At 44.6% G+C, this 14,873-nt stretch overlaps 1 protein-coding gene across 1 annotated transcript; it reads right to left on the reverse strand.

The window, feature by feature from the left end:
• Positions 1 to 437: 437 nt before the first annotated feature.
• Positions 438 to 1,112, reverse strand: LOC102662024 (uncharacterized). Its single transcript, XM_006590002.1, has one exon. It carries the CDS (start codon positions 1,110 to 1,112, stop codon positions 438 to 440), a length of 675 nt encoding a protein of 224 aa, XP_006590065.1.
• Positions 1,113 to 14,873: the final 13,761 nt, after the last annotated feature.

Genomic DNA, 14,873 nt, shown 5'->3' on the forward strand with positions numbered 1-14,873 from the left:
AAAAAGTAAAGACAAGAAATATAAAAAAACGAAAGAAAGAAAAAGAAATCCTGAAAAAATTAGGTCTCAATCTTGTGTGGGCCCTGGATCCCAAGCTCTATGAGCACCACTAATGTCCGCAACATAATCATCCTCAACTTCAACATCTGTGACATCATCGTCAGCTACACCAAAGGTGAAACCCCTCTATCAAAAGAAAGTTGGTCTCCTGGCCAAGCAACACGGGCTAGGAATGCCTTGGGTGTCATCATGGGCTGCTGGAGGGAGAGATAGTGGAGGCTTTGCATCAGTAGGTACTCACCATGGTGAAGGCTATGCAACATAGTTAGGAGTCATTCTGGCTTAGCAAAAGGCATAAATGTCTGACTGACAGGTGGAGGAGGGACATTTGGCGAAGGGAACGTTGGTGGAGGAGCTGGTGGAATGTCTAAAGTGGCTCAAATCTTGACCTGTATTGGCCCTAAAAAGACCCTAGAAGAGTCTGCATGATTCTCAACTGGCTTGGCTTTATCTTCTTCTAGGACCACAGAATTTAGGCGCCCCCCAACGGGGTTAGCTTTTTGCTCAATTTCCTCCACCTTAAAACAAGTCTTGCTATCACTAGGATGCTTAATTCCCTTAAACAAGTTGTATGTGGATTTTTGGTCTTCCACACTCATCTCCAAATTACCCTTCCCCATGTCTACAACACACTTTGCAGTCACCATGAAAGGCCGACCTAGAATCAAGGGGATTTCAGCATCTTCTTCAATGTCCATGATTACAAAGTCCACCGAAAAAGTGAGTTGATGGACTTTGACCAGGATGTCTACAACTACCCCGAATGGTCTTATGATGGAGCGGTATGCCAACTGGAGTGTCATCCTTGTAGGTTCAATCTTTAGGTTTCCAATTCTCCTACACATTGACATGGGCATCAAATTGATACTTGCTCCTAAGTCAATGAGGGCCTTTCCTACCAACTCCTTCCCTATAGTGCAAGGGATAGTCATACTCCCGGGGTCTTCGAATTTCTTAGGCAGCTTCCTTTGTATCACTGCGCTGTAGTTGCCTCCCACCATAATACTTTCATTGTCAATGTACTTCCCCTTCTTGGTGAAGATCTCTTTCATGAATTTGGTTTAGAGCGGCATCTACTGTAAGGCTTCCCCAAATGGCATGGTTATCTCCAGCCCCTTAAATATCTCCAAGAAACGCTTGAAGTAGCGCTCCTTACCCTTCTTTGATGGCACTAAAGGATATGGGGGCTCCTTTAGAGGGACTGGTGGCTCTTTTTTCCTAGCCTCTCGGGCTAACTGGCTTTTGGTCTTAGGGATTAAGACCGTCTTCTCTCCTTCTTCTTCTTCCTTCTTCTCTTCTTCTCCGTCTTTGTTTGCTTTTCCTTCCTCAGACTGGTCTTCTTCAGTTCTCTGCGGGCCTCTAGTCCACAACGCCTTGCATTCTTCTTTCAGGTTATTTTCTGTGTTGGCTCCAAAGCTGCTGGTAGGTCTTTCAGCCATTTATTTGGCTAATGGCCCCCTTGTATCTCCAAGTTCTTGATGGAGGCTTCTGTGCTCATATGGTTGGACATAGTTACCTGTATGAATCGATTAAGCATCTCCTCAAGCCTTCTAGTCTTCTTGTCACACCCTAATTTCGTCCGGGGACCATCTGTTTGTTGGGATGCAACCCTCGCTTGATCACTTCGAGGTACTTAACACCCATCGTTAGGCAATCTGTGAAGTTTCGCGACATGTCGAGAGTTAAAAGGAAGTGTTAATGCGCAATCTGTAAAGTTCCGTAACATTTCGGAAGTCAAAGAGGGGACGATTGCGTAATCTGTAAGGTTTCGTGACATTATGGAAAGAAAACAAGTATCGTTACGTAATTCGTAAAGTTCCGTAATATTACGGAAAAAGAATCAGCAAAAAAAGGCAGAGTGGGTGTACAAATAGCAATCAGGCCCACTTGGGCCTTCCAGGATGTTCCACCAGAAGGCGGTGCCTTCTAATGGAAGCAACCCAGCTCGCCTGGGCGAGCTGGGCGGCAACCACCTCCCTCTTTTCCCCTATAAATAGGGGAAGGAGGGCAGAACAAATTCGTTCAACCCTCCTGGTATCTGAGAATCACTTAAAATTAGTGAGAAAAATTGTTTCCGTGAAGAAAATCCAAGCCAAGGTGCTTCCGTAATGCTTCTGAGATGTTTCCGTGGGCGATTTCAAGAAGGTTTTCCACCGTTCTCCATCGTTCTTCGGTCTTCAACCGGTAAGTTCCTGAAATCGAACCTTTCAATTCATTCTATGTACCCTTAGTGGTCCCCACTTGTTTCGCGTGCTTTTATTTTTATTTCATTTACTTTTCGTACCCCATTTTGACGTGCTTTAGTCATTTTATTTAAGTCACTTTCTCGCCTAATCAAAAATAAAATAAATTTCCACCGATCATTTGAGTTATCACATCTTTTAATTTCTGTTAGAATAAAATCCGACCGATCTTTCATGCCGTAACCACGTTTAAAACCAAAAAGAGGCAAAATAATAATATAATAATCAAAAAAATATCTTTGAATAAAATAATCAAAAAAATCAATCGGACGTTTTTCTTTGGGATTTTCTTTCTTAATCGAATTGACTAATAACCAAAGTGAAACTAAGGCTAAAATCAATTCATCAATCAAAGCTTTTGTCATCACCTAAAAAACCATTTTTAAGGTCCAACGCCTTGAAATGGTCTTTTTCGCTTTTATTGGTTAGACGTGGATTTTAAAGACGTAAAAACAACACATAGCTTTGTCACCTCTTTCAAAAAACCAAGAGATCATTAATGGTCCAATGCCTTAATGTTTTCTCTCATTTCAAAAGAATCGAAAGATCGTTTAATGGTCCAACGCCTTAAATGACCTTTCATTCAATCAAAATATATCTTGCAAAAAAAGGATAAAAACAATTTAACCAACGTTTAGTTCTCAAAGAACTACGTAGGTCTGATTTCCTTATCACAATTGAGGAATACGTAGGAGCAAGTTAAACACCCTTGTCGACCAAAAAAAGATAAAAAATACAAAAGGCACAAAAAGACATAAAAACGTAAAAGGGAAAATAAAACAAATGGAAGTCATATTTGCACACTTGATTAAAGGCTGCCGTCCCTTGTGACGGACGCGTGGGGTGCTAAAACCTTCCCCGTGCGTAAATACAACTCTCGAACCTTTCACACTTAAAGTTCATAGACTACGCCTTTTCCGGTTTTTCCGACGTTTTCCTCGAATAGACGTTGGTGGCGACTCCGCGCGTTTTCCTTCCTTGGAAGATGCACCCGTGAGCCCTCGTGTCGCCCTCCCGCCGAAGGGTAGGCTGTGACAGTTGGTGACTCCACTGAGGACTATTGTTAGAGAGTTAGGCCAATCAATCAGTGTGCTTTCCTTACTATGACTTCCCTTTTGTTCTTTCTCTTTGCCTTTTTCCTTATGTTCTTGTATATATAAACTCTTTCGGTGCCTTTAGTATGTTTCAAAAATGTATGCATGAGGTAAATATTTATTCATTTGATGCACACAAACACCAACACTATTTGCACACACGGTAAGTTGAAAAGGGGCCCTATACCTGAGTCCATGGGAACATAAGGAGTGGAGGTGAATCTGTGGTCATGCTAGGTCTCCGACTTGCTTGATTACAATGAACCTTCATCTAGAGTTTTCCTCTTTGATAACATATTGTCGCTAGTAGTCCCTATTGCCGCAATATGTTCTTCGAAAGGGATGATACCTCTAGAGACCATCAAGAGAGATATGACCACCTTGGGAATTGCCACTAAAAACCCTTTTAGCTCCCTCCCATGTAGGTCCCTAAAATAGGGGCACGAAGCGAACACGCTGCGTGGCATTTTTACACTACCATGCATGTAGTCAAATGTCGTGTACCCCTTGTGTTATATTTGTTTGTGGATATTGTCATGTTGTGCCTTTTGTATATGCATCATGCACGGGTTTCATCTTGATCCCCTCACTTTGGCAAACCAACGGAGAGTCCGTGCCACCTTATTAAATACATACGTCGGGCGCTGTGCTGCCCCAAACGTTGTATCTAAGAAGGGGACAATTTCCCGGGCTCCCATATTCATAAATTGCATCTGTGTCATATCCATTTCTTCATGCATTCATCCATTCCACCCATGATAGATGTCGGAGTTTTGATTGCCCTGGGTTTTGTTTCACTTTAGTAAAACATGGGAACAAATCAAACCGAAAAACGATTCTATCAAGTCAAGATTAAGGGCCTAGATGTCACCAGCCTTAAGGAGTTGGGGCGGTTGATGGGACCTCTCCAAATGCAAGCCTTCCGCAAGGCTACAGAAAGATTTTAGATTTGACCATAGCGGAGATGTTCACAGAGGCCGTTGTATCACTCACCCTATACTATGACCAGCCTTTGAGATGCTTCATGTTTGGAGACTTCCAATTAGTACCGACTGTTGAAGAATTTGAGGAGATTCTAGGATGTCCTCTTGGGGGAAGAAAACTGTATCTTTTCTCCGGGCACCATCCTCTCCCAAACGTGGTTGGATGAGAAAAAAGCACACTGGGGCACATCAGCAACCCCATTTGGGATACAACTGGGTGGCTTACCCTTATGGAGTACCACCTAATTACATGCCACCAGTCATGCGTGATGAAGCCGGTCATGTCCCTTCCCCCATCCTTGAAGGGGAGCCTCCTCGACAGTCGGACGAGGTTCACGAGGATCGTAGGGAGTATGCCCAAGGTGACATCGATTTCTACCCCCTGGTACCCGTTGAGGGGCCGGCACCCAACACATTGCCTCAGCCCAACCTTCTAGCACAACCAATATTTTTGTCCACAGAAGGATCACCCCCGGCAGCGGAATAAAGAAGGAAACTCGACCTCATCGAAGAGAGATTGAGAGCTGTTGAAGGCTTTGGCGACTATCCGTTCGCGGACATGGTGGATCTTTGCTTGGTACCGAACGTCGTCATCCCCCCAAAATTCAAGGTACTTGATTTCGACAAGTACAAAGGGACGACTTGTCCTAAGAACCATCTCAAGATGTTTTGTCGCAAGATGGGGGTGCATTCTAGGGATGAAAAGTTGTTAATGCACTTTTTCCAAGATAGCTTGGCTGGAGCCGCGGTCATTTGGTACACTAATCTGGAAGCTTCCCGCATTCGCACTTGGAAGGATCTGATTACTGCCTTCCTTAGGAAATATCAGTACAATTCCGATATGGCTCCCGATTGCACTCAGCTGCAGAACATGGTTAAAAAGGAAAGTGAGACCTTTAAAGAGTACGCTCAGCGGTGGAGGGACCTGGCAGCACAAGTGGCCCCTCCCATGGTCGAAAGGGAAATGATTACCATGATGGCAGACACCTTGCCGGTGTTTTACTATGGGAAGTTAGTGGGCTACATGCCCTCCAGCTTCGTGGACTTGGTATTCGCCGGGGAAAGAATCGAAGTTCGATTATGTCCCCTCTACAAGTACCAACGCTAGGAGGATCAGAGCAATCGGGGCAAAAAGGAAGGAAGGAGATACCCATGCCGTCACTTCAGTGCCCGCATGGATCAAGCCACTGCAGACCTCTCACGGTACCCATCAGTACGCGCAACATCACCCAAGCTTCTCAGCTTGCACCGGGGACTCTTCAAATTCAGCACCCGTACAACCAAGAGCGCCTGCGCCCATCCAGAGGGAGGCCCTCCAAGCTCCGGCTCCAACCCCGACTCGCCCGGCCGACAACGCCCACTTTGGCGCCATTTCCAACGCGATAAGGAACTTTCCCCCGAGGCCAACTCCATAATTCACCCCGATCCCAATGACGTACGAAGACCTCTTGCCGTCCCTCATTGCCAACCAAATGGCTGTGATATCTCCCGGGAAGATCTACCAATCCCCAATTCGAGCGAGAATATTCCAGTGAAAGGTCTTCCGGAGAAAAAGGATGGTTGTGGCAAGAAAGAAGTATCGCTAGAGGAGGAAGGAACCCCGGCCAAAGTCTCTCTTTTGGAACTGCTCATGAGCTCTGAGCCTCATCGGGCTTTTCTAGTAAAGGTCTTGAACGAAGCTCATGTAGCCCAAGATATTTCCGTAGAAGGCTTTGGAGGATTCGTCAATAACATCACCGCCAACAACTATCTCGCGTTCGCTGAAGAAGAAATCCCTACCGAGGGGGGAGGGCATAACAACGCTTTGCATGTGTCAGTCAAATGCATGGACCACGTTGTGGCCAAGGTACTCATCGATAATGGTTCCAGTTTAAACGTAATGCCCAAAAGCACGTTGGAGAAACTGCCGTTTAACGCTTCCCATCTAAGGCCAAGTTCCATGGTGGTCCGTGCCTTCGACGACAGCCGCCGAGAGGTGAGGGGAGAGATCGACCTCCCTGTACAGATAGGCCCCCATACTTGTCAGGTTACCTTCCAAGTAATGAATATTAACCCGGCTTACAGCTGTCTTTTGGAACGCCCGTGGATCCACTCAGTGGGAGTCGTTCCCTCTACCCTCCACCAAAAACTGAAGTTCGTAGTAGAGGGGCATTTGGTCATTGTGTCGGGGGAGGAAGACATCTTGGTAAGTTGCCCGTCCTCTATGCCATATGTGGAAGCCGCGGAGGAATCATTGGAAACAGCCTTCCAATCTTTTGAGGTAGTAAGCATTGCCTCCGTAGATTCCTTCTCTGGGCAACCTTGCCTATCCGATACGACAATGATGGTGGCCCGGGTAATGTTGGGGAATGGCTATGAGCCCGGAATGGGTTTAGGCAAGAACAACGGCGGCAGAACCAGCCTGATAAGCACCAGAGGAAACCGTGGGAAGTTTGGATTAGGCTATAAACCCACGCAAGCAAACATAAGGAAAAGTGTCGCAGGAAGGAAGAGCGGAAGCCAAGGTTCACAGTTGGGACGAAAAGTCAAAGGGGGCCCGCCCTGCCACATCAGTCGAAGCTTTATAAGTGCGGGTCTAGGACACGAAGGCCAAGTCATTGCGATATGTGAGGATGACTCTCCGAGTGGGTCGAATTTGGTACGACCATGCCCTCCTGGTTTCCGACTAGGAAATTGGCAAATGGAGGAGCGTCCGGACATTTACACGACAAGTATAATGTAACCCTTTGTGGCTTTTAAACTCTACGGTTGGGCCAAGGCTTTAGAGTTTCCTTTTGTTAAGGCTTTATGTCTTTTGTTCCAGAATTTATTATATAAAGATCTTTCTTCATTTTTTCGTGCATCTCTACCCATTCTCATTCATTTGCATGTTTATTTCTTTACGCTTAAAACGCTAGATCCGAGGACGAGTCCCTCGAAGGTACTAATACCAGGGACCCGACCATCGATTTCAAGCGAGAAATGGATCAGACAGAGAGTGAAGAGGACGAGGATGTGAGACTTCCCCCGGAGTTTGAGAAGATAGTTTCCCATGAGGACCAAGAGATGGGGCCTCATCAAGAAGAGACAGAACTAGTAGACTTAGGAACCGACAGTGGGAAAAAGGAAGTGAAGATAGGCATGGGTATGACCGCACCCCTCCGTGAAGAATTGATGGCCCTGCTGAAAAACTACCAAGACATCTTTTCCTGGTCATACCAAGATATGCCCGGTTGAAGTTCTGACATCGTACAACATAGATTACCTCTGAATCCTGAGTGTTCCCCGGTAAAACACAAGCTGAGGAGGATGAAGCCCGAGACATCCTTGAAAATAAAAGAAGAGGTAAAGAAACAATTTGACGCTGGTTTTTTGGCTGTCGCTCGGTACCCAGAATGGGTTGCCAATATTGTACCAGTCCCTAAGAAGGATGGGAAGGTACGAATGTGCATAGATTATCGGGACCTGAATTGGGCCAATCCCAAGGACAATTTTCCTCTGCCACACATCGATATCCTCTTGGATAATACGACCAATTTCGCTTTGTTTTCCTTCATGGATGGGTTCTCTGATTACAATCAGATAAAAATGGCGCCGGAGGATATGGAAAAGACTACCTTCGTCACCCTGTGGGGGACGTTCTGTTATAAGGTGATGTCCTTTGGACTCAAGAACACCGGGGCAACTTATCAACGGGCTATGGTATCTTTGTTCCATGATATGATACACCGAGAAATCGAGGTCTATGTGGACGACACAATTGCCAAGTCTAAGACCGAGGAGGAACACCTTGTCAACTTACGGAAGTTGTTCGAAAGGCTTAGGAAATATCAATTGAGGTTAAACCCCGCTAAGTGCACCTTCGGGGTCAAGTCAGGGAAATTGCTAGGTTTCATCGTAAGCCAGAAAGGGATAGAGGTGGACCCCGAAAAGGTGAAAACCATCCTTGAGATGCTGGAACCGCGTACCGAGAGGCAGGTTCGAGGTTTCGTGGGGAGTTTGAACTACATTGCCAGATTCATATCACAGCTCATCGCTATATGTGAACTGTTGTTCAAACTCTTACGCAAAAACCAATACGTCTAATGGAACGAGGATTGTCAAGAGGCGTTTGGAAGGATCAAACAGTGTCTCACGAACCCTCCCGTGCTTATGCCGCCGGTACCCGGAAGGCCTCTCATCTTGTATATGATGATTTTGGACGAGTCGATGGGATGTATGTCGGGGCAACATGACGAGCCCGGGAAAAGAGAGCACGCTATTTACTACTTGAGTAAGAAGTTCACGACCTGTGAAATGAACTACTCCCTGCTTGAAAGAACGTGTTGTGCTTTAGTCTGAGCGTCCCACCGTCTAAGAAAATACATGATGAGCCATACCACCTGGTTGATATCCAAGACGGACCCGATTAAGTACATCTTTGAGAAGCCTCGCCCGGTGGCAGGTTTTGCTATCTAAGTTCGATATAGTCTACGTCACCCAAAAGGCGATAAAGGGAAGCGCCTTGGCAGATTATTTGGCTCAGCAACCTCTCAACGACTATCAACCCATGCATCCCGAGTTCCCGGATGAGGACAGCATGGGCTTGTTTGAGGAAAAGCTAGACGAGGACCGGGACAAGTGGTTCGTGTGGTTTGATGGAGCGCCAAACATCATAGGCCATGGCATTGGGGCAGTATTGGTCTCTCCGAACAATCAATGTATACCTTTCATAGCCAGGCTGGGGTTCGACTGCACCAATAATATGGCTGAGTATGAGGAGTGCGCCCTGGCCATCCAGGCAGCAATTGACTCCAATGTCAAGCTACTCAAGGTGTACGGGGACTCAGCACTGGTGATTCACCAGCTGAGAGGGGAATGGGAAACTTGAGACCCCAAGCTGATACCCTACCAAGCCTATATCAAGGAATTGGCTGGTTTCTTTGATGAGATCTCCTTCCATCACATTCTAAGAGAGGAAAATAAAATGGCAGATGCGCTTGCCACTTTAGCGTCCATGTTCCAGCTAACACCGCACGGGGACCTACTGTACATTGAATTTTGGTGTCGTGGCAGACCCGCACATTGTTGTCGGGTGGAAGAAGAACGGAACGGTAAGCCTTGGTATTTTTATATCAAGCGGTACATTGAAAGCAAAGAGTACCCACCGAAGGCTTCCAACAACGAAAAAAGGACATTGAGGAGATTGGCGGCTGGCTTCTTCATGAGCAGAAGCATACTATACAAGAGAAGCCATGACATGGTTCTACTACGCTGCGTGAACGCTAAGGAAGCAAAAAACATGCTGGGGGAGGTCCATGAGGGCTCTTTTGGTACACACGCTAATGGGCATGCCATGGCTAGAAAGATCTTAAGGGCAAGTTACTATTGGCTCACCATGGAGAACGATTGTTGTCTCCATGTAAGGAAATGTCACAAATGCCAGACATTCGCAGACAATGTCAATGCTCCACCCTGCCTCTGAATGTCTTGGCTGCACTGTGGCCGTTTTCGATGTGGGGGATAAATGTGATTGGGGCCATAGAGCCCAAAGCTGCAAATGGACATCGTTTCATCCTAGTGGCGATCGATTACTTCACTAAGTGGATCGAAGCCGCGTCGTACGCTAGCATCACCAGGAGTGTGGTGGTCAGGTTCATTAAGAGGGAAATCATCTGCCGATACAGTTTACCGAGGAAGATTATCACGGACAACGACACCAACTTGAATAACAAGATGATGGGGGAAATGTACGAGAAATTTAAAATCCAACATCACAATTCCATGCCCTACCGACCAAAGATGAACGGAGCCATGGAAGCAGCCAATAAGAATATCAAGAAGATTATCCAGAAGATGATCGTGCCATACAAAGATTGGCATGAGATGCTCCCATTCGCATTACACGGTTACCGAACCTCAGTGCCCACATCAACCAGGGCAATGCCGTTCTCATTGGTATATGGAATGGAGGCTGTGCTACCATTTGAGGTGGAAGTTCCGTCATTAAGAATCTTGGCGGAATCCGGATTAAAGGAATCGGAATGGGCCCAAGCACGTTTTGATCAGCTTAATCTCATAGAAGGCAAGCGTTTGGCCATCATGAGTCATGGGCGTTTATATCAGAAACGAATGAAGAACGCTTTTGACAAGAAGGTACGAAGGGGACTTGGTGTTGAAGAAAGTCTACCAAGCTCAGAAAGACAACAGAGGGAAGTGGGCCTCGAACTACGAAGGGCCTTTCATTGTAAAAAAGGCTTTCTCCGGAGGGGCCCTAGTGCTCATCGACATGGATGGCGAGGAGCTACCTTCACCCGTGAACTCCGATGTTGTCAAGCGGTACTACGCTTAGGATCTGGGGAAATTGAGGAAGTCGCTGCATGTTCTTTTATTTTTTGTGTCCTTCTTGGTTTCCCCCAGGGATTCCTGTCCTCTGTATTTTCTCATCGCAGTCTTTTAAAAGAAAAGAACATGGGATTGAGGTTCCGGTGCTCACATTGTGTTTCAAGCTATGTCCAGAATTTGATAACCTGAGCCTTTTTGCTTAGTCCATGGGATGCCGCAAGCGCTTAATTAAAACTGAACCTGACCAACTTTCACTAAAAGGATTATTGCATTTGAAAACGCTCATGCATACGCATACACGTGCATATTTTGTTATCTTATGACATGAGCAGAATCATCTTAGGCAATGGTCAAATGTCGGGCCGGATCCAAAGGCAGAGACCAATCAAGGTAAACGGTAACGCGGCCACAATTTGCCGCGCAATGTCGTTTCCTACTTTCAGGTACTTGGGGATGGACACAAGTAGAGGCTAGGATCACGATCGATAGATCGTCGTCCCAGGCCCAGCTCTGGACAAGCGGAAAGCGCAGCTGGGAGGCAGCCTAGTATCCTTTGAATTCCCAGTAATTATTACTGTTGTGTCTTTAAAGTAAATATTGGATGCCTAATCTACCCTAAGGGGGTTCGAGTAAGCGAACGCCGACCCGTAGAGAGCGCATACCTGTGTCTTCCCAAAAAAAAAATAAAAAAATAAATAAAAATACATGGTTAGCTCGCCTGGGCGAGCACCCCTGCACTTGGAAACATAAAAACGAGGGAGGGGGAGTTTCTCTCCACCCAAAACTCCCTTCCCTCATTCAAAAAATGCAAACACCCACGGGATTTGCAGATTTTCGCCCCTAGGCCACCATTTTTGCGCTTTTGCTTCCATTCTTAGTGTTTTTGGTCACTCCATACAACTAAGTGCACTACCCTTTGGTTTGTAGATTTCCATTGATGCCTTTTATGCTTTGAATGGTACATAATTTGACTAATTTCGTGAGACAATTTGGGGCAAATTTATGATTTGTTTCTTTGAATTGAGGGGTTGTAGGGGAAGGCCTTAGGGCTAGGTTGTGTTCTTAAATGATGGGGCAAGCCACATTGCCCCTATTCCCTTGCTATTGGTACCCAAAAGTGCGCCCACCAAGTGCTCGATGAAATGCCTCAATGGAATTTGGGCATGGTTTTGTGAAATTTGGATTGTGGGGCTGACTTCTGTGTATATGGACAGCTTGTAGAGGTTAGAATAAGTGCCAAAATTAAGGACTTAGACCTAGGAATCCAAGCCTTTGGTTTTGAGTGCAACAAAGCATGAAAATGAAAGCATTGTTATAGGGATTTCCCTTTAGGCCAGCAGTCGATTTTTGGGCTGCACCATGATGTTTGCCTTACACCTAGATGTTTGAGAATGTTGTTCATCATCTACATATAGATGTAGAGTAGGTGGCAAAATACCTCACAAGATATATGTATGTTGCATATAGATAGCAAAAAGACACTCCACCAAAAACCTTGTTGAATTGAAATGTAATTTAAGTAGCAAGATACTTGAATACGCATGAAATGTAATTTTTTTTGGTAGCAAAGATTCTTTGAATATGCATGTGTACAAGTTTAGCAAAGACGTGCATGTATATGATCTTTGGGTAGCAAAAATACTTCAAGTATGCATGTGTATAAGTTTAGCAAGGTAATGCATGTATGTAACTTGGGTAGCAAAATGCTTTGAATGTGCATGAGTATAGTTTTTAGGTAACGGAGCATCTTGCATGCATGTATGATCATAAAAGTATGTATGTGAGTTTTCCCTAAATTGATGTTTGTGTTGGAAGCAGTTGTATGCCATTTTTACTTGGTCAGCCTTTAAAATGACTCTTCCTTGTAAATTGACTTTCCAAACATTTGTCTTCGTAGGAAATGGCTCCGAAAAAGCTTTCCACGAAGAGGTTGTCGCAACCTACCCTTCGGCGGGAGGGCGACGCGTGGCTCGCGGGTGCGTGTTCCAAGAATGGAATACGCGCGGAGTCGCCACCAACGTTTATTTGAGGAAAACGTTGGAAAAACCGGAAAAGACGTGATCTACGAACTTAAAGTGAAAGGTTCGGGAGTTGTATTTACGCACGGGGAAGGTATTAGCACCCCACGCGTCCATCACAAGAGACGGAATCCTTTAATTAAATGTGCAAACATGACTTCAATTTTTAGGTTCCCTTTTACGTCTTTATTCCTTTATATATTTTTATCTTTTTGCGGTCGACGAGGGTATTTCCCTTGCTCCTACGTATTCCTTAATTGTGATAAGGAAATCAGACCAACGTAGTTCTTTTGTGAACAAAGTGTTTGGTTAAGTTGTCTTTATCCTTTTTGCAAGATATGTTTTTATTGAATGAAAAGGTCATTTTAAGGCGTTGGACCTTTAAACAAACTTTCGATTCTTTTGAAAAGAGAGAAGACATTAAGGCAATGGACCGTTAATGTTCTCTTTATTTTTGAAAGAAGTAGTAAAGTTACATGTTGATTCTAGGCCTTTAGAAACCTACACTTAACTAATAAAAGCGGGAAAGACCATTTCAAGGCGTTGGACCTTTGAAAATGGCCTTTTATAGGTGATGATAAAAATTTCGGTTTATGAATTGATTTTAGCCTTAGTTTCACCTTGGTTATTAGTCGATTCAATTAAGAAAGAAAAATCCCAAAGAGAAACGTCCGATTGATTTTTTATTATTTATTTTACTAAAAGATATTTTTTATTATTATTATATTATTATTTTACCTCTTTTTGGTTTCCAACGTGGTTACAACATGACCGAACGGTCGGATTTCATTTTAAATGAAATTAACGAATATTACAATTCAAACGATCGGTGGAAATTTATTTTATTTTTTGATTAGATGAGAAAATGACTTAAGCAAATGACTAAAGCACGTCAAAAGGGGGTACGGAAAGTAAATGAAATGAAAATAAAAGCACGTAAAAACAAATGAGGACCACTAAGGGTACATAGAATGAATTGAAAAGTTCGGTTTTGAGAACTTACCGGTTGAATACCGAAGAATGATGAAGAACGAATGAAGAACGTCGAAGAACGGCTGAAAATCTTCGCGAAAATCCCCACGGAAACCTTACGGAAGCGCCTCGGCTTGGATTTTCTTCACGGAACCAATTTTTTTCACTAATTTCAAGTGATTCTTCAATTACCAGGAGGACTGAACAAAATTCTCTTTCACTTCTCCCCCTATTTATAGGAAAATGGGGGAGATGCTTGCCACCCAGCTCGCCCAGGCGAGCAAGGTGACTTCCTCCAGAAGCAACCGCCTTCTGGAGGAATCTTCTGGAGGGCCCAAGTGGGCCTGGTTGCTATTTGCACCCCCACTTTTACTAAATACACCCCTACCTTTTTTTGGTGATTCTTTTTCCGTAAAGTTACGGAAACTTAAGAATTTCGTAACGATACTTGTTTTCTTTCCGTAATGTTACGGAACCTTGCGGATTACATAATCATCCCCTTTTTGACCTACGGAATGTTACGTAACCTCACAAATTGTGCAACGATGCTTCCTTTTGAGTTTCGGCATTTCACGGAACTTCACGAATTGCCTAACGATGGGTGCCAAGTACCTCAAAATGGTTAAATGAAAGTTGCATGCCACCAAGCAAAGGTCCCCGGACGAAATTAGGGTATGACAGTTGCCCCTCTTTACTTGTCTTTTATTGGAGATAAAAAGGAAGTAAAGATAAGACACTAATTTCGTTCGAGCGAAACATCTTTCGGCCAGTGAACCTTTCTGCCAGCGGAACCTACAAAAATTTGAAAAATGATCAGTACCGACACATCATCCCGATACCGTCGAACTCGTTCCTCTCGGTTGATACAAAACGTAGAATGACCATAATTTGTCTCTACATTTTGCTGGACACGATCGAGCCTGGGTGGCAAAAAGGTGTGCGGAATGACAAAGGGCACAGAATTTGTCTCTGCGCATTTATCACCCAACTTGCGAAATCTGAATGATAAAGGGTGCATAATCTATTTCTACGCGTTTACCCACTCAGCTTGTTGTTCCTGAATGATAAAGGACGCAAAATATGCTTGTTGTTCCTGAATGATAAAGGGCGCATAATATGTATCTGCATGTTTATCCACTCAGCTTGTTGTTCCTGAATGATAAAGGGCGCAGAATATGTATCTGCGCATTTACCCACTCA

This window comes from Glycine max, chromosome 10 (genome assembly GCF_000004515.6).
Source record: "Glycine max cultivar Williams 82 chromosome 10, Glycine_max_v4.0, whole genome shotgun sequence".
In the NCBI taxonomy this organism is placed as follows: domain Eukaryota; kingdom Viridiplantae; phylum Streptophyta; class Magnoliopsida; order Fabales; family Fabaceae; genus Glycine; species Glycine max.